This window comes from Amborella trichopoda, chromosome 1 (assembly GCF_054954075.1).
Source record: "Amborella trichopoda isolate Santa Cruz 75 chromosome 1, AtrichopodaSantaCruz75HAP2 v2.0, whole genome shotgun sequence".
NCBI lineage: Eukaryota > Viridiplantae > Streptophyta > Magnoliopsida > Amborellales > Amborellaceae > Amborella > Amborella trichopoda.
Window position 1 is genome coordinate 47344825 of NC_142336.1, and position 25758 is coordinate 47370582.

The 25758-nt window shown below is 34.2% G+C and overlaps 1 protein-coding gene across 2 annotated transcripts; it reads left to right on the forward strand.

The window, feature by feature from the left end:
- Positions 1–3305: 3305 nt before the first annotated feature.
- LOC18442323 (cellulose synthase-like protein G2) lies at positions 3306–21608 on the forward strand. 2 transcript variants are annotated; one of them, XM_020672323.2, is made up of 7 exons: positions 3306–3918; positions 9055–9093; positions 10583–10732; positions 12042–12167; positions 16749–17219; positions 19318–19665; positions 20786–21608. In XM_020672323.2, exons 1-7 carry the CDS (start codon positions 3343–3345, stop codon positions 21329–21331), a joined length of 2256 nt encoding a protein of 751 aa, XP_020527982.1. In that variant the 5' UTR covers positions 3306–3342; the 3' UTR covers positions 21332–21608. The 2 variants fall into 2 exon arrangements, with proteins under 2 accessions (XP_020527982.1, XP_006852607.1); XM_006852545.4 differs by lacking the exon at positions 9055–9093.
- The last annotated feature ends 4150 nt before the right edge of the window (positions 21609–25758 follow it).

Genomic DNA, 25758 nt, shown 5'->3' on the forward strand with positions numbered 1-25758 from the left:
AAGGAGTTGTTTTGTATTTTCATCATTTAGGTACCTCCTAAAAAAATCCAATTTTTTTAAAATATGTCTATTTAGGACAGAAAACCTGAAGGTATTAATTCATTAATTTATACTCTTGTTTATTTCGGGTTACAAAATAACGGACACATAGTTTAGGGTTAGTAATGAGGAGCAACTAGGGGCATTTTGTCCTTACACCTAAATGTCTTGCATGTATTAAATTCCATAAGGAAAAAGTTTATATAAAGCTGAGGCTCTAAACATTCAAATTAGAGCACGCCTGCTCTAAACAATCAAATTAGAGCTCGCCTCAAAAATTTAACTAGAAATGTTGTTTTGATGTCCAAAAGGTATCAAATTGATCATTTGGGCATCAAGATGCATGGACATGAGAAAATAATGGATTTCAAGTTTTGGAAATAGGGCATTAGATCGTCAATTTTCAATATTTTGAAGTTTTCGTAGATCTGCTCGATCTACATTATTTTTAAAGCTTTAAATTTTATAATTAAAGATGAAAATACATTTTAAGGCTATCACAAAGATTTCTAGTATTGAAACTACATTTCTCTACATTATTTGAAGGTGCGCTTTACTTTGATTGTTTAGAGCCTCGGCTCTATACAAACCGCACCCATTACATAAATGGGCAAGCTTTCTATGTTTCCCCTACTGCATATAACTTATATGTTTCCCCCTATCCAACCGTCCATTCTAAATGGACGGCTGATATGGCCCCAATCACAATATCATGTCTCTACACTATTTTATTTTAAATTTTTTTCCAAACTATTTTGACACCAAATTTTAGCTATCCAGTGCTCTCGTAAAGTCGCACCTATAAAAAAAATAAAAATAAAATATTCTCAATAAACTAAAATGTTAAAAAATAGAACTAAAATTTGCAAGAGGTATTTTGATTATTATATTTTATTAAAAATATTTTTAATATTTTTTTAGGTGTCCATTGATATGATGACATGTACCAAATTTCATATTCATATATGTGAAAAGATTTATGTCTGAGGGTTTGCTCCAGCTATTTTGATTGCCTTTTTCTGATGTGGCTCGCCCATCATCATGAATAGGAACTACTTGCAGCTCTCTTCAACATCTCTCTCTTTCTCTCTCTCTTCTGTCTCTCAAACTTCTCTAAAATATTTGCTAACCAAACAGCTTTATATATCATTTTTCCATCACTTGCCTCTATCTCTATCTCTATCTCTTTCACCCATGATTTTCATATTCCTCCATTTTCATACACAACTCTCTCTATGTAACAAGTATGTTTACAATGGCGTTATCTCCAAAAGCATTAGGATTAGAGAGCGAGGAGGGGAAAACATAAAACTTGGTCCAAGTGCTTGGCATACCCAATTCAAGACGTATAAGAGTTTCTCTCTTTAGAATGTTTTGGTTCTCTTTAGATTGTTTTGTTTGAATCAAATTTTTTCTTTCTTAAAATAAAGTAATCCAAGGAATCTCTCTTGTTTCGATCCATTTTTGTCTCTCTTAAAAGTTAAAACTATAGTTTAGTCCAAAAAAAGAAAATCTAGCTCTTGTTTTAAATTGGTTTCTTTCTTAAAGCAAAGTATAGTCCAAGGAAAGAAATGCACATTCTCTCTCTTGTTTTGATTCAATTTCTCTCTCCCTAAATACAGGTGGGTATTCACTATTCAAATATTCATTACCATACACATATTTTTTCTCTCAGTAAAACACCACCCATCTTCGGCCATGAAAATGGAGAGAATATGCAAAGATAGGTTAGGGAGATAGCGAGAGAGTAAGAAAGGAAAGAGAGAGTATGGGATGCAAATTTTTTTGGGGATAAGGGAGCGCTGCATGTATGGGAAGAGGAAATTTCTCTAAATTTTTTTGTAGCAAGCCTTTGAAAACTACTTATTTTCGGTTATCTGGTTGCCCATCTTAGTATTTGAGAAGCATCAACTAATACCTACATAGACGTCCTAGATGTGGGGACTGCCGTATAATATGTGTGGGCTTGACCGCATAAAAACTGGGTCCTTTACTTTTGGTACAAAGATGTGACAAGCACTCTTATTTGTTAGAGTTTAAATTGAGTGATTATAAGTGTGCCGTTTACTCAAAGTTCAATATAAAATTTCTCTAAATTCATGATACTAACCAAGACATCGAATTTGACATCTTATGACTAAAAGTGATTATGATTTTTTTGAAACAATGATAAATGGTCTCATAGTATATATTCCCTAATAATATAGGGACACGATTTCTATGCGGCCCGCCCACATATTGTACAAATGCGGGGTTGGCAATAAATATATTTTAAAAATATATTATTTAGAAAATATATAATCTTTATCATAAACATCATGAATATGAAAAATATAATAAATTGAAAACTAGAAAAGAATAATTATATTAAGAAAACATTTGAACCATTAGTTACAATTGTGTTTAGATGAACCACTTATTTGCATCTATTTTTAAGATGGATGCTTTATACCCCTAAACTGCATATCGTAGAAATGTGGCCCAACCCGCATGAAACAATTTTCCATAATACAGATACCCACATGAAACATTTTTCCATAATACAGATACCCACATGAAACAAATTTTCCATAATGTACATTTTTTTTTCTCCGGTAATTCAATAGGGAAGACATACCCGTACCCGTTTTTCAATAGATTGGGATGTTACATTTTGAAGGATTAATTGGGGGTATCAACAGTCGGAGATACCTGGTAACTGGGTGTGGGATGCTACCACCACGACCCCGAGTCCCTTTCCTATAATATAGATGTATTGATAGTTATTAACTATATGTGATTGGCATGAATCGGCTTCTTCTTTTTGTTTTTTTTTGTTTTTTAATCTAATAAATGTTCCTAGCAAATTTATTTTGATTTAGAAGAGATTTAGAAAGGGTTTAATGTTTGAGATTGAAGCTCTCAAATCTACCAAACATGTCCAAAAACCAATCTATCCTTTCCTTTTGTAGAATACAACGAACATTCCCGAGGAAGCCAGAAACTTCAATCAGCATCGTCCGTTACGTAGACCGTCTCGGAATGCACAACCTATCTTGTTCACATCCCAAATCAGACGGTTCAGAGGCACCCCATCACACAGTCTGGGCCCATGCTTGAGTTGGGCCGCTTTTGTTGACGTATCTTCATTTCATTTGTCGCCTACGTTGCATGTTATAACAACCACAAGCTATCACGTCACCCCTGCATTATCCCCTAACAAGCATGCGAACTCACACGAGTTTCCCAAGATCTCATGCGTTATAAATATATATCGCTTGACTGTGAGTCCAAGGTCTGAGATAGAGAGACTGCACAAAAGCCATGGCCGATATTGGAGGAGAGAAATCCATGCCCCTTCCTCTCCATAAGCTTCAGGTATCCACATGTGTGGGGATCAACCGTTTTCTCGCTTTCCTCCACACGTGTGGGATCTTTGCCCTAGCTTACTATAGGCTAGCATGCCTTCCATGTCTGCCCATGCTCATTGCTGAGCTGACCTTTGGCTTGAGCTGGGCCCTTAGTCTGGGATTTCGATGGAAACCGATTTTTCGGCAAACTTTGTCGGAGAATCTCACCAAAATTATCAAGGAATCGAGTCTTCCAGCGATTGATGTGTTCGTTTGCACTGCTGACCCTTTTAAGGAGCCTCCTATAGGGGTTGTTAACACAGCTCTTTCGGCTATGGCATTTGATTATCCGACTGATAAAATCTCGGTCTATGTTTCTGACGATGGCGGGTCGGAGCTCACCCTGTTTGCTTTCATGGAGGCTGCTAAGTTTGCAAAGCACTGGCTGCCCTTCTGTAGGAGCCATGGAATCCAACTAAGAAGCCCGGAGGCTTACTTCACTAGTGGCATGGTTAATGGGTGCTCTTATGGTGATTATAACGATATTAAGGTACGCACTTTAACGAAATTCATTCTGAATATAGGTTGACATATTCTGAGGATTATTTAATCACTTTAGATTTGATGTATATGCTCAAATCAACCTTTGAAAGAAAAATGAACACTCTAGGAGTTTGCAATCTCAAATTTTCAGGGCAATGCCTCAAATTTTCCTAAAGAAAATAGAACCCCAGTTCAGGGTAGTGAATCGGTTGTTTGGATCATTTAGCTTTGGCTGTAGCTTTATTAGGTATTAATAATAGTGTTCTAAAAAGCGGACCGGCCAAATTTTATGAATACTCTTGTGGAAATTTTTATTTGTGCACCTGTTCAAACCATTATATACCCTTTCTTTAGTCATAATGATATGAGGAGTTCAAAAGAAAAATTGTTTCATCTGTGCTGGACCACATTTCTACATATGCGATCCAGAAAGTGTAAAGCATCTATCTTAAAGATGGATGCAAGTAGGTATTCTATCTAAAAAAACCAAAGGAAACTAATGGTCCAAATGTTTTTTTACTAGAATTGTTCTTTATAGTTTTTAAATTTTATTTATTTTTTCATATTCATGATCCCCATGTTAGACATGTCCTTAAAAATTAAGTCCTAAAATCCGTCTCAAAAATAGATTTGTTAAGAAACCCACATTTCTACATAAACAGGCTTGGCCGCATAGAGACCGGATCCGTTGAAAAATGGTTGCACTAGTTTGAACAGGAGGATCCTATTCAGATTTGATACTCATTGCATTATTGGCTGCAGTCAAGCAGTAAGTGCAGTGCTTTGGTAAGAAGACCAACGCAAGTGGGAGCACATGGATTACCATTGTCTTTTTCACAAAATTCATGGTTTACCTAGTTTTGGTAAGGACACATTTGGATTCAACCTGGAGGTGTCAACTCAAATGATTTTGTAGAGGAAGAAAACAGTGAGTAGATTTTGTACCGCATGGAATAAGAAAAAATATATGGCTCGGGTCGGGCCGGTTGTGGCCGTGGCTAAGGCCTAGTCCTCAGGCTATGGTGGCTGGCCTGATCCAATTCTCGGGCTATCGTGGCTGGCCAATGCATTTGGGCTACATCTTGTAGCTCAGGCCCTTAGTTTTTAGAGCCAGGCTGACCAGGCCAAGCTGGAATCGCCAACCCTAGTGTTAATACGTGATAACGTAATAGAAGAAAGTAGGTGACCCAAGTGAAAGAGTTGGAGCTACTATAATCACGTTTGGGTGGCCCACTAAATAAGTGCGAAGAGTGAAGTAGCCTTTAAATAAAAAATATACAAAGAGATCATTACTCTTAGAACAAGAAGTCACAATCACTTTTGTCCCATATATTTTAAATCGGGGAGTTCCAAATATATTGTTGACTAGACTTCAAGTTAAAAAATAAAAAATAAAAATTTAACACACACCAAACCATCCAAATTGATCTGTGTGATAATGATAAATGATGTTATAATATACAATCCTAAAATAAAAATGTGGCTAAGGTGAGAGTGAGACATAATTAATAATAAAGAGGGAAATTATAGAAACCCCCCTTGGCTCTACTTTTCAAACATGCCACCCCCAGTATTTTCTAAATTACACTTGTAACCTCAAATTTTTTATAATTGTAACCATCATCAAAGTAAAAAAGTAGACTTGAGGGTGTTGGGCGACAGATGTTGGGCATCACGTTTTGGAGTCAAGGGTTAAAATAGGGTATTTTGGTTCAAAAAATTTTATTTTTTTTATTTGAGGGTGGTTGCAAAGATAAATAGTGTTGAAATTAATAGTGTTATATTAAAAGTGTTAGAGTGAAGGATACCTACAATGTACAAACGGAGGTTTTTTTTAAAAAAAATTTCCCTAATGAATATGGCGGATTTAAAATTGAGAGAGTGATGTATACGGCTAAAAAACAATGTTGTGTGAGTCAACGGACGCACAAACGATGGACGTTATACAAAGTGTACCCTGTAATTTTTATATGGACGATGCACCAAAAAGCACCAAACGTCTATATTTTTAATTTAAAATTTTTAATTTTTGTTCATATTTGTAATTACTTTGTCTTGATGATGAATCTACAAAAAAAAAAAAAAAAAAGTTAGATAAAAAATCCATATTAAAAACAAATTTTAGATGGGAGACGTATACATACATATGGGTTGGCCGATTCATAGAAACTCCGTACTACGACAAAATACCCGAACAAATCCTGGGTGTTTCATTAGTCTGCTGTCCGTCTTCCCTACTTTATATATGGGTGCGGTTTGTATAGAGTTGAGGCTCGAAACAATCAAAGTAAAACCTACACCTTCAAATAGTGTTAAGAAATGTAGTTTAAATATTGAAAATTGTTGTGATAGCCGTAAAATATATTTTTATTTTTAATTATAAAATTTAAAATTTAAAAAATAGTGTAGATCGATCAGATCCATGAAAACTTAAAAATCTTGAAAGTTGACGGTCCAAAAATGTGTTCGAGGATGTACTATTTTCAAAACTTGAAATCCTTTTTTTCTTTTTTTCTCATGTTCACTCACCTTGATGTCGAGATGATCAATTTCAAGATATTTGGACATTCTCTAGTGAACTTTTTGACGTGGACTCTCATTTTATTGTTTACGGCCTAGGCACCATATAAACTTTTTTTCATTTATATTGGTCCACCCTACTTCGTTTTTGAAAGTTTAGTCAATTTGTTGCCTTACGAAGAAGCCTATGGAAAGAACATTCCAAGGAAAAATGTGATTTTTGGACTTCATAAGCACAACCCATTGAAGCAAGATAAGCACTCCTAACCTCTATAAAAAAAAAAGATCAACGAAGACATAATACTCACCATTTTAGGTCACTCATTTGGGTTCATGGGCATAAATCTCCTGGAGAGAGAAAAGTCTCCCAGAGAGTGAAATATGGTTTTCAAGATAGAGGTAGCATTATTATGAGATTTTGGATTGGTTAAATTTCCACTTTAGAGAGAGAGAGAGTTTTGCAGTAGCTCTCAATGTTGTGTTTCTGGAGAGGTTTAGTAGGGTTGATATGTATTGTTGTTTGGAGAGGAAAGGAGGTTTAGTAGGAGATCAGTGAGGGGTCCTGGTGATGTTTAAAGTGGATACATATCTTGTAACCTAAAATTGTAATTATCATTGTTATAAGAGATTTTGTCTTTCCAGGTCTTGAGAGTAGCTCATTTAGAATGGATTGCATAAATCGTGTCCTTGTAGTGCGACTTTTGTGTTTGCTTTGGTTTTCACACTTTCTTTTATTGTTGTATTCATATATTTTGCATCTAGCCAACCATACATATAATCTTATATTAGATCCATATATTTGGTATCTCTAGTTATGCAAGCAAGGGTTTCCCAGTAACCCCATAGTTGGTATTAGAACACAATATTTATAGAAAGCCGAGGTTTTTGTTTTTGGTGGAGAAAAACATATCTTAGATGGGTACATAGTTTCTGGTGCAAAATTATGGAGCCAAATTGTTTATAAAAAGGAAAAAATTTATATAAGGTTGTAACTTTAAAATGTAGAATTAAGGTGCACTTCAAAAATCCATTAAAAAAGGCTATTTTGACGTTGAAATCCCCTCTAATTGATCAACTCAATATCAAGATGTATGAATATGAAAAAAATAAAAGATTTTGAGTCCAAAAAATAATGCATCTTGAAACACATTATCTAGACCATATATTATTAGTATTTTCATGTGTTTATAGATTGGGATTGTATACAATAAGACCATTTACCTTTGGGACAAGGAGGTCGCAATTACTTACAACCATCTGATGTGAAATTAGATAGCTTGGGTGCGTTCCAGAGTTAAAAAAATTCTTTTGAACTTTGAGCTTTGTCAATGGAATAAATGTAGTTACCCAATTTCATATCAAATAATGGTCAAGATTAATTGTGACCATCTTATACCAAAAGTAAATGTTTCATTGTATACTTTTCTTTATATAGATTTACTTGATTTGAAACATTTTTGGAGTTGATAATTTTATAATTACAGATGACAATGGATACTAAGGCTATTCTAATAATTTTCGAAACAAATTTTACATCTTATGATAAAAATTAGAGTTGCGCCTTACTTTGATTGTTTAAAGTTACAATCTTAAACAAACCATACCCTTATAAAAATCCACAATGGAGGCAAGAGGAAAATATTCAAGAAACCTATCCAAACGAGGTAGGCAAGGTTAATATCATGATTTTGTTATCAAGATGTAGATCCTTAGATTGGTGATAGCCAAAATTACTACACCTATATTTTCTTCAAAAGATTGAGGGTATTATAGTCATTGAGTAAATGGAAATAATGGATATCTTGAAAGGAATGAAGAAACCCTAATGAAAACATAATACCCTACCCATTTGGGTTCATGAGAATGGATTACCAAGAGAGCAATATTTCTCTAAGAGACTGAGACATGACCTCCTAGAGAGGTAGTTTTTCATGGGGTTTTGGATTTGGTTAAATTTTCATTTTTTGAGCAAAAAAGTCTCTTAGTTGCTATCAAAATCCTTGTTTCGATACCAATATAGCTATGAAAAAGAGGAAATTGATTCACACTGCTACTTGGTTGGGAGAGAAAGTTAAACATGAAAATATTGGCGATAGTTTTGCCTATATTTGGAGAGACGCATATATCATGACCTAAATTATAATTTTATAGTGGATTCTGTCTTTTTTAAGTCTGTGGACGTAGCTCATTTGGGATTAAACCTCATAATCTTATAGCATTGCAGTGTGACTTTTATGTTTGCTTTAATTTTCATACTTTTTTTGAAAATGTGTTCCTTGTGTACAACTAACTATTTTGCATTTAGTCAGCTACATTCACCATCATAAATAAAATCCAGGTACTTGGGTTTTTTTGTTGCCAAAGAGAAGGGTTCCCAAGGATCCTACATGCTAAATCTAGCCCTTTGATAACGCTAAAAATCAATTTTTTTTAATTGTCAATTGTTATTGATGATTATAGGTTCTACAATTCATGGAGTTCAAAAATTCTCTTAGGTAAACAATTTTATTATTTTTTCTTTCTTAAAATGAATAGCCTATAATCACTGCATTTCCATTCTAAAATATTGCCAGATTCCAATTTATCTTTTAAAAATTTCTTTCACAATCTTCTTCTTTGTCAGGAGTGTCAGCGCCAAATATGCTGTGTCGACGCCAATATGGTATGTCACCACCAAGAGAGTGTTGGTGCCAAATATGAGGCAAAACAATTGCCCCTAGGTACTCTCATTAGTAATTTAAGATAATGAGACCATTTGCCTTTGGTACAAGTTGGTCACATTAATCTAGACTATTAGATGTGAAATTAGGCGATTGCAATTATTCCATTGACCAAGCTCAAGCTTCTAAAAAAATTTTCTCGAACTTTGTGATACATCCATGCTATCAAACTTCATATCGGATAGTTGTAACTAATTGTGACGAACTTGTATCAACAGTAAATGGTCTCATTGTATACAATCTCTTAAAAATTTCATAAAACAGAACTTCAATAGAGAATAAAATAAAAAAAAGTATCATGTGAACACCCTTCTACTAGTTGAGCTCTCATACGACCATATCCAATGGCCAAAAATTAGTCTTATATTTTTTATTTTATTTTATTTAAATAAATACTTATCTAAATTTTGGTGTATAGGTGTATTCTTATCAATATAGCTAAATAAAAAAGATTAAAAAATATTTTTTAAAAAATTACCAAAATACCTTTAAATTTATTTTGGTCAATATTTTTATTTCGAATAATTTCTTGTTAATTTCATTCAATCTTACATATAAAATAAACCTAAAAGAAAAATTTCAGATTAATATCAATTTTACTTTTTTATTTAAAATAATGAGCATGGTTCAATCTGAACCATTGAAAGGTGCATGTCCACCTTTTAAACGTCCACATGCTGTGGGTGCAAGACCAACCCTTAAGAGAAATTTCTTCAAATCTCACAAATGCGTTGTCCATTCAATTGGTAATAAGAATATGCACAAACGTAAAATAAGCTTCGATATCAAAGGATAGTATACTTTAGGATATCTTAAGGTGAGGTCCAAAATTGCAGAGCTTTGGTAACTTCTATTTCACTCCTAGCTTGAAATTTCAACTTTCATACCACCCAAAATACAAAAAAAAAAAAAAAAAAAAAGTTCAAATACTTTGGGGGGTTTAAAAGTCGTCTTTCCAACCTGCCCAAAGCACAAAAATTGAAATGTTTAAGCAATTCGAATACTTTTGAACCCCACAAAACACAAAAATTGTAAGTCTCTGAGCCAATTCAAAAGTTGAGCTTTTGAAGACTAAGACAATTTTTTCTTTTGTACTTATAGGGCAACGTCAATGCATGAGGGCTTTTTCCTGCGCAACTACACTCATTGGCACAATATCAAAGCCCAACCAAAGTAAATAGCCTTTCTTGTTGAGAGAGTGCAGTCGTTAGTTAAGTCTTGTCAAAGTCCAAGTGATAAATAGCTCTTTTCGCTTTCATCCAAAAGCTAAGACTGAGTGTGAAAGTTTACCGCAACCAGATTTATAAAAATAAGAAATAAAATTATTTTACGGTCCTTGGATAGGGCTAGGTTTAATCTGCACCCTTCAAAGCATCAAGTAATTATTGGTATTATTTTTTTCAGTCTCCATTGAAGACTTGATGTGTGCAGGTGAGGTATGAGGCAATGAAAGACAAAGTGGAAAGTGTTGTAAGCAAAGGGTGCGTTAGTTATGATGTCTTAGCTAACCAAGAAGAGTGCCTTGCCTTCAAGCCATGGACATCACATTTCACTCCTCAAGACCATCCTACAGTAATTCAGGTTGTTTCCCTTTCTAGTCTCCTCTAAATTTGTTTTTTTCCTTAATTTTTTTTTTTTTTTGGGGACATTTTACATTAATAGACTAATTTTTGGGGGTCACCATTGTAAAATATAGTCCACTATGAAAAAATGACTCTGGGCTTCTATGCCACAAGATGCTTCATGCCTAGAAAATGGAATATATTTAACGAGAAAAGTATATAAAGAGACAATTTGCTTTTTTGTAATACAAGGAGATTATAGTCATTCTTGTCTATATGATTTCAAACCATATAGTTGCGAATGTGTCATTGATTAGGCTTAAATTTCAAAAGAAATTTTTTTTGAGCCTTATCAGATATCCTAAGCCTTCTAATTTGATATCTAATTGTGACCTCTTGTAGGAATTCAATATTTAAAAATTGAATGGAAAAGCATGTTATAATCCTTATGACTGTAGAGGAATCATGGCCATGAGGATCATAAGTTTTCCTTTGAAAATTGATTGTCTGAACCCTAATATTCACAAGCGTGAAAATAAATTCAATGATAGTAAACTACAGGCGATAATGACAACATCTCTTGGATAGACTAAGGCATGTTTGCTTGTTTGCATGTATTTGACTATTTGTTATTATTGGGAATTCACTATTTTCATTAAATTATTCATGATAATGAATTATCAGTTGTTTGGCCATGTCCATCATAAAGTCATCTTATATAAACCTATAGGCAGTTTTACTTATAAGTTTATTTTTATGAAAAGCTCTTTTTTTTTTTTTTTTTGACAAAGTTACATGAGAATGGAAAGCTCCTTTTTTTTTTTTTTGACAAGATTACTACATGAGAATGGAACTTGAGACGTAGTGCTATAAAAAACCATTTACTATCACCTTGACCCAAGCTCAATTCCCTAAAAAAGCTCTTTTTATTTTATTCATAGTAATTTGTTGAAAATGACATGATTTTAATTAGAAATAGCTAAAAATAGCTAGATATCACAAAAAATGTTAAACAATTATATTATGTATAATACAAGATACGAACGAAGCAAAATTAATATTATCAAACGAATATTAATTTTAGACAATAAAGTTAATTATCATTGAAACACATAATAAAACTTACATAAAAATGCAAGCCTCCAAAATGTCCGATGTATGCCATTCAAAGTGATAATATGTTTTTAAAATTATAGAAGCAATGGTATTATCTATCCCTTGATTTCTAAGTGGTAGAAGATTCAAATTTATCAAGTGGGTTGAGATTTTTCCATTAATACACAGGTCTGGTAGAATCCTGGCCGTTCATAACCTTCGATGTTTGGCAGGTAGTGTTAGAGAAGGGAAAGGATGTGGATGTGTCAGGGCACCCAATGCCAAACCTCGTATACTTGTCAAGGGAGAAAAGGAAGGGAACTCAACATCGTTTCAAGGCCGGTGCTCTCAATGCTTTGGTTGGTTCCTAGCTCCCACACTATGTGCATACCTCGATACATACCAAGCGATTTTTTATCCGGATTTGCCGGTCTAAATCGTAATCGGTCGGGACCAAATTGGTTATGATGTGGTATAGGTCTTGGCTCATTTCCTCTGCAACTCCACCTTGTATAAATTTTGTTTATTTTTTAAAGCTTTTTAAATATTTTTTAGGTCTTTTTTAATCCCCATTTTATAAACCCCTATTTTTATTTTTATTTATTTTTTAATATTTTTTTTCAATAATTTAGATTGATCTTGGTCTGAGCTAGATCGTAGATCTGATACAGAGTTGTGAGCAAATGATTTTTTTTTTTTATATTGATCCAAGTCCAAGCTGGATCGTTGATCCAACACAGATTTATTGGCTGTCCCATTGATCCGGTTTTTAAAAAGCTGATGTATTGTTACATGACTGCATAAATTTGTATGCAGTAACTAGTTATACCAGTGTCCAACGACTCGATTGAGTCCATTCGGAATCGGCCGAGTAAGTCGGCTTCGGCTTATGGGTTAGGTGAGTTCCAAGGGCCAATTTGCACTTGTTAAAATTTATTAAAAACTCAAAATTTTGCTAAAATTATAAATACAGTTTAAATTTATTTATGTAGTTTTTATGGTTTATATACTCAAAATTTTTCTTTTTTCTAAAATATTTCAAGGCATATCTCAAAATTTCCAATAATCCATCTTTTATATATATATTTCTTGGACTTTACAGACTTTTAATGATTTGGATTTTAAGTATTTTTAATAATTCTTTTACATTATTTTATTTTATACCATTTCTTGGTCTTACACAAGAACTGCTCAAGTCTACTCATACTCATCCGATTTACTTGACTCGAGCCGAGGATGAATCCAAGGAACGAGCCAAGTCTCTAAACGTTGTGTTATACCATACAAATCCATACTTGCATAGAGGGTGTGATGCCAAATGAAACATGCTTAATTTCATTCTCTTTGATCCAACAATGGATATATGCATGCAAATAAATTAAATAAAAACATATACATGACTCCCTACTATATATATGTAAGGTGCGGTTTCTATAAGGTTGCAATCTTAAACAATCCAATTAAGGCACACCTTAAAATTTTATGTAATTTTATTGTATTTTTTTTTATTATTATCGTAAAATCTATTTTCATACCTAATTAGAAAATTTTAAAATCCAAAAATGGTTAAAATCAAGTAGATCCATAAATATATGAAAATTTTGAAAATGGACGGTGTAGATAATGTGTTGCAAGATGCACTATTTTCGGGACTCAAATTTTTTTTTTTTCATATTCATACATCTCGATGTCGAGATGATCGATTTTTTCAACGTTAAAACAACATTTCCGATAGATTTTTGAGGTGCATCTGTGATTCTACATTTTAAGGTTGCAACCTTATTAAAACTTTTCCCTGTATATATATACACATAGGATTGCAGATTTATGAGACTATATGCCTTTGGTATAAAGATGTCATAATTACCTATTACTATCTGATGTGAAATCTGGATTGTATGTTACGAGACTATTCACCTTTGGTACAAAGATGTCATAGTTACCTATAACTATATGATGTGAAATTTGAGTGCATCATAAAGTTTAAAAATCTTTTCAGCTTTGAGCTTGGTCAATAGAACAAAATGCAACTATTTGGTTTCAAATCAAATGGTCAAGCTTAATTATAACCTCTATATACTAATATAAATGGTCGTATTATATCTTTTTTCTAATGTATCTAGATACCAAATTACCGATAAGCATGGTATAACAATTGATGGTGCACAAGCACCCTAAGGGCGCGTTTGTTGTTTTGAAATATAACTTATGAAAAGTTAAATGTTTTTAAATCTTCTAAAAAATTGAATGTTTTGTTATGGAATGTTTAATTGAGTACTCAAAATTTTCTTAACAAAGTACCCAGAATTTGTTATGCAAGGTTTAACTGTTTATCAAACATAGTACCTAGAATTTTCTTAACATTCTAACAGGTTATCAAACACAGTATCCAAAACTTATTTAAAATTTCTAAAACAAAACATTAAACTTTCCAAAAGATTTAAAAATATTCAACTCTCCAGAAGATATCTTTCAGAAAAACAAATGCACCCTAAGATATTGAAATTGGCTTATGCAAGGGCTAAAATTTGAATTTATGTGTTATTTCTATTTTTTACAACTATTATCATGGAAAAATACATCTAAAAATGGCACATCCATTAAAAATGAAAATGAAATAATTCAAATAAAAAATATCAAAACACTTCTTGACCATTCAAGGTTATTTTGATAAGTTTCTATTCAGCGCACACACACACACATAACACGCGCACACATATATGAAACATACACAAACACACACACACACACACACACACACACACACACACATATATATATATATATATATATATATATATATATATATATATATATATATGAGATTGTCTACTATAAGACCATTTATTGTTGGTACAAGGAAGATATAATCAATTTTAGCCATTGGATGTGAAATCTAATACAAGAAAGTGTATCACAATATTTGAGTAATCTTATTTTGGGCTTTGTGCTCAAAGAACGATATATCATGAACCACCTGGTTTCAAATCTAATAGTCAATGATGATTGTATCAAAAGTAAAAGCTCTCATTATATACATTTCCTATATTTATTTGTTTATTTTATTGGGCGCAACTTATAAAAAATGAATCAACAACCCAATTTTTAGGCAAAGATAATTTATGAATAAAAATCATAAAATAAAAAAACTAAATCAATTTGTAGTCTACAAATCTTCCCCGATTAAATCTGACCCTTCAAGTGTGCGTCATGTGGATGCTATGATTTTCCTTACTGACCAAGATGCCAAAAATTCGGGAACTATTTTAAAAAAAGATTAAATTATTTAATGAAGTTTCCAAAAATAATTGGCCTGCCAACATCTCTCTTTCTTACTAAAAAGGTGTTAATCAGGTCAGTGACCAATAGGTCAAATTGATCCATTTGGACCCCAAAACTAGATTGAGTGGTTCGGGTTTGAGGCCAACAAGATCCGGCACAATTGTGTTTGGCCTATGCTGTTGGTGTGATTTGGCTGACTTGACATGATCTAGGCTTGACACAATTATAGTTTTCTATGTTTTGGTTGGCTTGACATGACCCAGGCGCTAGACTGGTAGGTTGGGGTTGTCTGACAGAACTGGATCGAGCCAGGCCAAGTCTACGTCGAGGTCTACCCATTACAGCATTACACGAGCTGATGTTAAAAAAAGAAAGATAATAAAAAATAAATAAAAAAAAATAATTACAGCCCCACACAAACTTGTGGAATAGCCTCAACAGGGGAGGTTTGTACAATGCATAAACCACAATCAAAGTGTGACGCACCTCCAAGTTGTAGAGAAAGATGCAGTTTTGGTGTCAGAAAGTCTTGTAATGATATAAATATATTATTTTTCATTGTTTATTGTGAAATTCAAAGCTTAAAAAATTGTCCAGATCGAGCATATATATAAATACTTAAAAATCCTGAAAATAGATGGTATATGTAATTTATAAAAAGATGCATTAGTTTTAAAATTTGAAATTCTATTTTCTTTCGTATCAATACATATCAATGTCAAGAGATCAATTGGAAGGTCTTCTAATAGGGTGAAGATTATATAAGGCCCATATTATATACTATACAACTAAGACAACTCTAAGTTTTGCTGGAATATGGAGTTCTAGTGTCAAAAACTTTTGGTGGCTTGAAAATCCATGTTGAACCCTAATTATAAAGGAAAAAAATTATATAAGGATGCAACCTTATAATGTAGAACTACAGATGTCCCTCAAAAATCCATCGGAAAAGGTAGTTTTAATGTTGAAAAACCCTTTGATTGATCATCTTGATATCGACATGTATGACTATGAAAAATAAAAAGATTTTAAGTCTCATAAATAGTGTATTTTACAACATATTATCTGCACCGTCCATTTTCAAGATTTTCATATGTTAATAAATCTACTTGATTTTAACCATTTTTTAAATTTAAAATGTTATAATTAGATATAAAAATAGATTTTGAGATAATCCTAAAAACATTTTACATCAAAATTATATACCATGATAAAATTTGAAGGTACACCTTACCTCTACACCTATGGATGCATCTTTATGCAAACTACACTCAATTATAAAATGTAAAATTTCAAAAAATGGTGCAGATCGAGCTGATCTATAAACATTTGAAAATATTGAAAAGAGATGGTCCTGATAGCTCAAAACAAGATGCATTATTTTTAAGATTTGAAATTCTTGTTTTTCCTTATGCTCGTACATCTGGAGGTCGAGATAATCAAGTAGAAAGTGTTTCGACTTTAAAACATTTTTCAAATTTTAAAATTTTAAAATACGCTTTGCTTCTCTAACATAAAATGCTACTTTATACAAACTTTTCCTTTCTAATATCCGAGCAACTTTAAGTATTCGTATATTGAGGTGCACCTTATTTCTATAGTATAAAATTGATGCCTTATATAAACTCCCTCATTTATTTTTTGTGTTGATGTTGAAGCTTCGCGTGTCGGGGTTGTTAAGCCACGCCCCGATTCTCCTCACGCTCGACTGCGACATGTACTGTAGTGATCCAAGTGCCCCACGCCAGGCATTGTGCTACCTGCTTGACCCAATGCTCCACGAGGACCTGGCATTTGTGCAGTTCCCTCAGCGCTTTCAAGGCGTAGCAAAGACCGACATTTACCACTGCGAGCACACGCGTCTCTTCCGGATCAACCCAATTGGAATGGATGGGATTTGGGGAGCCCCTTATGTCGGTACCGGTGCCTTTTTCCAGCGCTGTGCGTTTTATGGTCCTCCTCCGGTTCCAGGTCCAGTTCCAATTCCAGTGCCTCAAGAGGATGAGGATTGGGATTCGGATTCTGATTCTGAATCTGACAGGGGTTTTATTTGGGTCCGGAAGGTCCTTGCCGATGCCTCTCAACTTGCAGCTTGCACTTATGAGCAAGGAACGGATTGGGGCTCCAAAGTAAGCATCTCGAAATTCCATTTCTCTATTTTCATATTTTTAGCGGTTTTTTCTGCTTTTTAAGCATAGGAATATCGTTAATTTTTCCCTTTTTGCGTCGTATCTGGTTTTTCTTTTTAAATGTTAACCGTAACTATTCATTAATATAAGAAGATATACTCTGTTATTATAATTATAAAGATAAAAAACAGGGTAAGAAATCCTACTTAAAAGAAAGACCAACCAACAACATCCCTATTTTATTGAGATGCTTGGAAATCCTCTTGTCCACTTGAAGCAAGGAAGCCGATTCCTCTCTAGTCCTTGAGCCCAAGTCTCACTAACTCGAAACCACACCAAAACACCATCCCTTCTAGAGGAAGCTAGGGTTGGGGTGACACCATGACGGCACCCAAATACTCTTGAAAAGCCCATGGCGGTGTCTAAAAGGAGACCGTGAAACCAACGACCAAAAGTAGGGTATAAAAGATTGCCTCGTATTTGGTTAGTGGCTACTATGTATGAATGTGTCGAAGAAGCTTATGTAGTGATGGTAAGGAACTAAGGATACATCATTCCATGACATCAATAAACAAATGGAAAAGTATACAATGAGGCCATTTATCTTTTGGAAAAAATCGTCATAACAAATCTTGACCTTTGGATGCAAATTTGGATGCAAAATTGAGTTGTTGTATTTATTCTATTGTCTAAGCACAAAGTTCAAATTTTTTTTTTCGAACTTTGTGACACACTCAAGCTATCAAATTTCACATCAGATGGTCATAAACAACTATGACTTTCTTGTCAATAGGTAAATGGTCTCATTATGTACAATCCCTAAATAAATTTATCCGTAGACTTGAGGACAAAAAAACAAAACCTTATCTAAAAGAAGGGAAAGTATACCATATATAGAACAAAAACTTATCTGAAGGAAGGAAAAGTATAGTATATATAGTAAGAAAGCATCTACAAAATGCCTACAGGTGGAGATCTATAGTACACTTACACATCATCACCGTCTAAAGTTCAGCACACTGTTACAGTTGTTCAGTAGTATTTGAATTTTTATAATTTTTATACTATTCAGATTTATATAAAATTTGGGGTGTGTGTACATATGACCAAATTGCACCAAAGTAAAATATTAAAAAAATAAGAGTCATAAAATAAAATGATGAAATTACCCCTGAAACTTTATAGGGGTATTTTGTGTAATTTTTATCATTCAAATTATTTGTTTTATATTTTATTCATGTCCATCTCACTAAGGCGCACACACCTACAAAATTTTATATCACTATGATTTGTAAAAAATATTAAAATTCAAATACTATCAGAGATTTGTGACTGCATGATAAACTTTAAACGGTGATAAAGCCGTAGGTGAAATACTGTAGAACTTGACCTATAGGCGTTTTGTAGTGTTTTCCATATAATAATATATTAGTGGTTTATGGTATATGGTACACCATGTAGGCGTCCATCAGTTCTCCTTTGGAAGATTTACACAGAAACCAAAAAACACTTGGCAATATTATGGAATGCTCTATGTTTTCCCTAGATTTAAGTAGAACTCTTACTCTTGTTTTCTTATTTTCTTCTTTCAAATTTTCCATGCAACCGCTTTTTCTTGTTCTTTTTATTTATTTTTAACTCTAGGGTTGTCTGAGAGGTCAGATATAGGAAGGCCTCAATGCTATATCGAACAAGCCCAATTCTAGGTTGGTTCAGTGTTTCTAGTATAGGACAATTCGATGTTTGAAACATTAGATCTTGCAATAGTAATAATTTATCAAGCTTTGGGGTTGGACCCAAAATTGGGTCTATTCAATATTTGGGCTATTTGACAAGCATAGGGGTCAACAAAAGTAAAAATCAATGGTCTGTTTCTCACATCGGATGGGGGAAATACCAAAAAAATAGGATCTCCATGAAAATTTGGCGAACATATGGACCAGATCGCTAATTTTTTTTTTATATTTTTAAATTTTTAATTTCCAGTTTGGTAGACCAGATTGTTGACCTGCCAAACCGGATCGTAATTCACGATATGTGATCGGTGTTACCCAACCATTTTTAAAATCTTGGTCCTAATCAATTGTCATTTGCACAGATTGGTTTCAGATATGGTTCATTAGTTGAGGATTACTACACGGGCTACAGACTTCATTGTGAGGGTTGGAAATCAGTTTTTTGCAATCCAAAGAGGCCTGCTTTCCTTGGAGATGTGCCAATTACCCTAAATGATTTGTTAAGCCAATGCAAGAGGTGGTGCGTAGGCTTGTTAGAGGTGGGCTTCTCAAAATACTGTCCCCTCACGTATGGCTCATCGAGGATCTCTTTGCTCATGGGTTTGGGCTACGCTCACTATGCCTTTTGGGCCCTAGACTCAATTCCCATCACCATATATGCCCTTCTCCCCCCACTTGCTCTCTTGTATGGCACATCCTTGTTTCCCAAGGTATGAATCTCTCTCTCTCTCTCTCTCCACTTAATTTGTCCATTGGCTGGTCTGCCCCTTTAGGTGAGTTTGGCAACAATAAGGGAAAAATATGAATAAAATAAGAATACAATACATAAATTTCTATAAAGCTTAGGACTTATGAAAAAAACGTAAAGCCTGACCTCGAAAGGTTGTTTACAAAACACTTTGGATATGAGAAATCTCTATGATGGCTTTAAATTCAATTTTCACCACCAATATGAAATTTGTAGCTCAAAAAATGGTATAGATCTTGTGGATCTATGAACATTTAGAAATGAACGGTTAAGTTGATGTGTTACATTATATTTAGAGTTTAAAATCCTTTTTTTTTTTTATTACAACTGTAAGGATCAATATTGAGATGAACCAATGCTAGACCTGGTTGAGGTGGGCCTTTAGTTATTTTGGTAGGGCTCCAGCTCTATCAAGATAAATAGAAAAAGAAGGGTTACAAGGTCCTAAAATTTTTGTGAAGTCTTGATAGGCAATTTTGGAAAGCCCAATATGCTTGTATATCAATTTTAGCGAATGAAAGTTATATCCGCTAAAGGGGGGAAAAAAACTACTATTCTGCATCAATTTTAATTAAGGGATTGTACACGGTGAGACCATTTATTATTCTTACTAGGAGGTCATAATCAATCTTAGATACTTGTCAAATTTGATGGCTTAGGGTATCAGTAATTCAAAACTTTTATTTTTGAACTTTGAGTCCAATCAATGATATGCTTACAATCATCTGAATTAAAATCAGATGGACATGGGCAACTGTGAGCTCCTTATATTAAAAGAAAATGGTCTCTTTGTATATTTTTCTTTTAATTAATAAAATTCATACTTCAACATCGAGAAAAAAAAAAAAAAAAGGGTTTAGACTTTCTTTTCCACTAAATAGTAATAAAACTACCTCTTTTGACAAAAGAATAAAACAACCTCTTGTACTAAACTCTAAAATAAATACAACAAAAAACTTTTCGAAAACAAAAATAGCCTGATCTCAATTTCAAATTCCAAATTCCAATCCTTAGACCGTAAGAACGTTACAAATTCACCAAGAAACACAAAGCCCACCAAAGTAAACATGTTGCATTTTCAGGTTTCAGACTACTGGTTCTTTCTCTATGCCTACCTACCACTAGTTGCCTATGCCCAAGACCTATCTGAATTCTTGATGACTGGAAGCTCTTTTAAGAGATGGTACAATAGTCAGAGGATGTGGATGATCAAGGGAGTGACTGCCTATGCCTTTGCCTTGTTCCAATTCTCTCTTCAAACAATGGGAATTCCCTCTCTCAGCTTCAATGTGACAAGCAAAGTGGTGGATGCTGATCAAAGCAAGCGTTATGAGCAGGAGATATTTGAATTTGGAGTTGCTTCCCCCTTCTTCTTGACCGTATCCATAGTTGCCCTTATTAACTTAATAGCATTTGGAGTGGGGATTTTGAGAGTAATTATGCAGGGGAGTTTGGATGGTCTGTTTCTGCAGTTGGTTCTATGCGGGTTCCTGGTGGTCAATTGTTGGCCTGTTTATGAGGCCATGGCTTTGAGGATGGATGGTGGGAAGATACCGGCGAAGGTTACTTTGCTGTCGAGCTCGATTGCGGTGGTGGCATGCATGGTTGTTGCTTTTTTGGCCTATTGATGGTTTCTCCTAAACCTGATAAGGCTTAGGGTCACTTATCCGGATTACTTTGAGGCCATTACATGACATTTGAAAGTGTAGCATTAAAAACTCTCTCTCTCTCTCTCTCTCTAGATTAAGGTCACTTGTTCTGATAGGTTGTAGCCAATGGCATAGGTCATATGTCCCACATGCTATTTGAAAGTGTAGCCTTAATTTCTTGTTGAGCTCCAAGACTGATCTCTCTTGGTACAATGCAGATATACACAACAGAGTCTGGTGTGCTCTTCGGTACAAATATCAAGCATCTTGTGTCTGTGTATGAAGATGTGAGAAGCAATGACAGATAACCAAAAAAAAAAAAAAAATATTGTTCACAAGATTTCACGTGAATCACCCATATGAGCTTTGTCAACAAAAAAGAAATGAGCAATGTACTGAAAATAATGCAAATGCAAGGGTTTGATAGAACAAATTTTTTTCCCATGAGAAGTTTTTTGTCTCACTTGGGTTGTTTTCTTTCAATCTCTCTTTAAATCTTAAGAGGCTCTTTGAACTCTTTCTCTCTCTCTCTCTCTCTCTCTCTCTCTAAGACAGTTTTTATTATACTTTTTTTGGATTTTTTATTTTTTAACATTTTTTAGACCGGCGATGTTGGGTTTATGTGGCCTTCAAAAGCCTTATGAGTATGTACTAAAATATTTTTATAGTGAAACATAAGCTCAGTGGGAGTGTGGTCCCTCGAGGACCATACTAAGCGAATGATGTTTGCTTATATCGGATTATGCTTATCGATCTAGGTCGGTTGGTTGGAAAACCCAAAGTACTTGGGCATAAAGAATTAATCGAGGAAGGTTTTGGGTTAGCCCTTGATAAGGTCGTAGTTTATGCCTAGATGATAGAGCCGAGCGACTGTGTGACCATTGTGTGTGATGGTAGGCCTATTGAGATGGGGGCCAAAACTTCATCCATGTTCCATCACATGGCATGCATATCGATAGATCATTCGAAAAAGCTAGATATCCACGTTTGGGTGAAGCATAAGCATGTGCGAGAGATACCCATATATGTCATAGAACTGTGGTCGCATCAGGTCGTGGTGACCCTGACTCGTCTCTAGGGGATGACCTGCAATCCACATACTAAGATTGCAAACCCTTGATTCATCGACCTGAGTTTGAGGACCCGCTAATGAGCCCCTCCTTGGATTGTGGGCTATGGGAAACACTGGGTTAGTTCGATAAATCTAATGTGGTCGGTAATCCACAGTTGGAGGTGGAGTACCCCATATTTACAGAATGAATTCTTAAAACATATGAATCATTTTCCCATCATATTAATTTAATTATGATCATTTTATTACTGAAATGATTTTAGTTTTATTATTTGAATTTTTATGTATCTCTCAATATTTTATTTATGTTTTTTTGGACTTATAAAAATACAGTTATAGACTTTACAAAATTGTAAAAATTTATATATATGTATATATATATATATATATATATATATATATATATTAATTCGTTTTATTTTAAAACTTTTTATGGTATTCTATGGGGGTCCAAAGTGCACATGGGGCCACCATGTGGCATATGGGTGGGGGCCCACATGTGCCACAAAAGAGTGGCACGCCCCACCCTTTGGAATCTTTTTTTGCTTTATGTTCGAGTCTTTAAGTTAAGGTAAGTTTAATTTGTGGCATGTGGTCAAATCTTGGAAGGAAAATATTGACCATGGCTTTATTTGTTTCATAACAAGTTTTTTTTAAAGGGACATGGTCAATTTGAATAGATAGTAAATGTTAACCTTATCTTATTTATATTTGGTAGTATTTATGTACTTGATAATATTTGACATATCCTTATGGAATATGTGACATGGATCATGCAATTTTATGGAATGCATGATATTTATTTTATTTAAATATATTGATGGGAAAATGGTTTAAGGAAAGGGGGATAATGGTTCAAGCCCTTTCCATAATGTTGATGGCCCATGGATGGCTCAGATCTCTCACTCCATAAGTCACCTTGATCAATGGTCTAGATTCTATCTCATGAAAGACGCAAACTATGGGAAAAACCTAAAAAACCCTAAACTTAAATATTCACTATAAATAGGGGTGCTCTCCCCTAATCTCCACACAATCTCTCTCTCTCTCTCTTTCCCATAACCTCTCTCTCACCTCTCTCTCTCCCAGAGGGGCATGCCCCACTCTCTCCTGCATATTTCTCTCTCTAATTTTCTCTTTCCATGATCTTAGGTAGTACTCTCTCTCCTCTCTAGACCTAAGTTAATTTTAAGGGTTGGAAAAATTAGAAGGGGCCTAAGTAAATTTTGGGGGTTAAGGTTTAGTAGAGATTTTAAGCGGTAGTTACCTAGTTTTGCTGAAATCAGCTATCTCGGTTTGAAATTGAAGTTAGAGCACAGATCTCGCATCATTAGATGTGGTGACTTGGTGTGGGGTATAAAAAGTCCGGTAATCTCCGACATTTTATCTTTTATTTGTTTGCTCTGTTATTTTATATTTTCAAGCACAGTATTAAGTTGTATGAATGGCATCAAGTAGTTGAGATTTATTTTTTTGGAATTTCTATTGTTTGTAATTAGACCATCTGTGAGTGATCTTGTTGCCAAAAAAAATATAAGGGGTTATTATTATTATATATATATATATATATATATATATATTTCCCCAAAAAAAAATCACATAGGTCTTTCTTTCATTAGTATCAAAGCTAGTTTTACTTGATTTCCATTAGGAGTCTTTTCTTATTTTTGCTTGAGAATAGAAATATATGGTTGCTCGTACCTTCATCTCTGAGATCTTGAAAATCGATAGGTTTGATGGGACCAACTTTGCTTCATGGAAAAGAAAAATCAAATTTGTGCTCTATGAAGAAAACTTGCATGAGGTACTCTTTGAGGATCGACCTCGTCGTCCAACTAACGACTCATCTCAAATAATCAAAGATGAGTATGTCTATTGGAAGATGAGGAACTTGAGATGCAAGCACATTCTTTTATGTGCCACGACTTACTCGTATGCTTTTGAGTACGAATCAATCTATCCTGCAAGTGAGATTTTTGATAAACTTGAAAGATAGTATGCTGAACCCTCTCTCATGCAGCAAACAATGGTTATGAGAAGGTACAATGATTTAAAAATGGTAGAAGGTACCAAGCTTGCAGATCATGTGCACGTGTTTCGTGCGCTAGTAAGAGATTTGGAAGATACATGCATGAAGCCCAATCAATCTATGCAAGTGATTCATTTAATGAATTCTCTTCCTAATTCATGGGAGACTTTCATATCTTCCATCTCTGTTAGAAGAAGGGCACCAAAATTGGAGCAACTCATCACGACCATCAAATTTGAAGAAGAAATGAGGAGTTCAAGATAAACCCTAAGTGATGTTACGCATATGGTAAAATTTCAACCATCTTTTAAATTTAAGAAATGAAAGGGAAGAAATAACTTTTGAGAAAAAAGATATTTCAAAAGAAGAGATTTTGGAAATAAGGGAGCAAAGAGAGAGACTCGAACCTGTTTTATTTGTAAATAGGTGGGCCGCATAGCCAATAGTTGTCGGTTCAACAAATCTGGTGGAACTAACAAGGAATTGAGATGTGTGGTTTTCGAGTCAATGTCAGCTGACCCCAAGGGAGCTTCTTGGTGTCTTAACTCGGGGGTTACGACCCATGTCACAAACATCAAGGAAGGTTACCGTTCTTTCACTGTCATGGGGCCAGGACAGCAACATATTTATATGGGAGGAAATCAGAAGACTGATATACTTGGAGTTGGAGATTTTGAGCTGAAACTGAAGAGTGGGAGCACATTGATACTAAGGCAAGCACTTTATGCTCCTGATATGAAGAAGTGCTTGGTTTCGGTTCTTAAGATGTCTATGGTTGGATTCATAACCACTTTCATTAGGAAGAAAGTGATGGTCAAGAAGGGGAAAGATGTAATTATGACTGGACGACTTGTAAACGGGCTATTTAGTATTTTAATAAAAGAGAACATTGCTTATGTCTCGTCCCCTAATGAATTAGATGCTACCCTATGGCATATGAGGTTAGGAAATATTAATATCAAACGAATGTAGAGATTAAAAATGAACGGGATTCTTCAAAATTATAAATGAGATTTATCCAAAGTGTACGAGTCTTGTGTGCAAGGAAAATTAAAAAGGAAAAATACCACCAAGGTAAAAAAGAGCTACTAGCATATTGGAAATCTTTCATAGTGACATATGTGGACCTATGAATGTGACCACCAAAAGTGGAAAAAGATATTTTATCTCTTTTATAGATGACCACTCGCGATATGGTCATGTGTACCTTATTCATGCAAAATTAGAAGTCTTAGAAAAATTCAAAGAATATAAGGCCCAGATAGAGAATCAAACGAACTAGAAAATTGAAGTCCTTAGAACCGA

Coding starts and splice junctions, on each gene's coding strand:
- LOC18442323 (XM_020672323.2), top strand. CDS start 3,343: ATGGCCGATATTGGAGGAGAGAAATCCATGCCCCTTCCTCTCCATAAG. Junction 9,094..10,582: donor GCTGTGTCGACGCCAATATG/GTATGTCACCAC, acceptor TGATGTGTGCAG/GTGAGGTATGAGGCAATGAA. Junction 19,666..20,785: donor GCACATCCTTGTTTCCCAAG/GTATGAATCTCT, acceptor TTGCATTTTCAG/GTTTCAGACTACTGGTTCTT.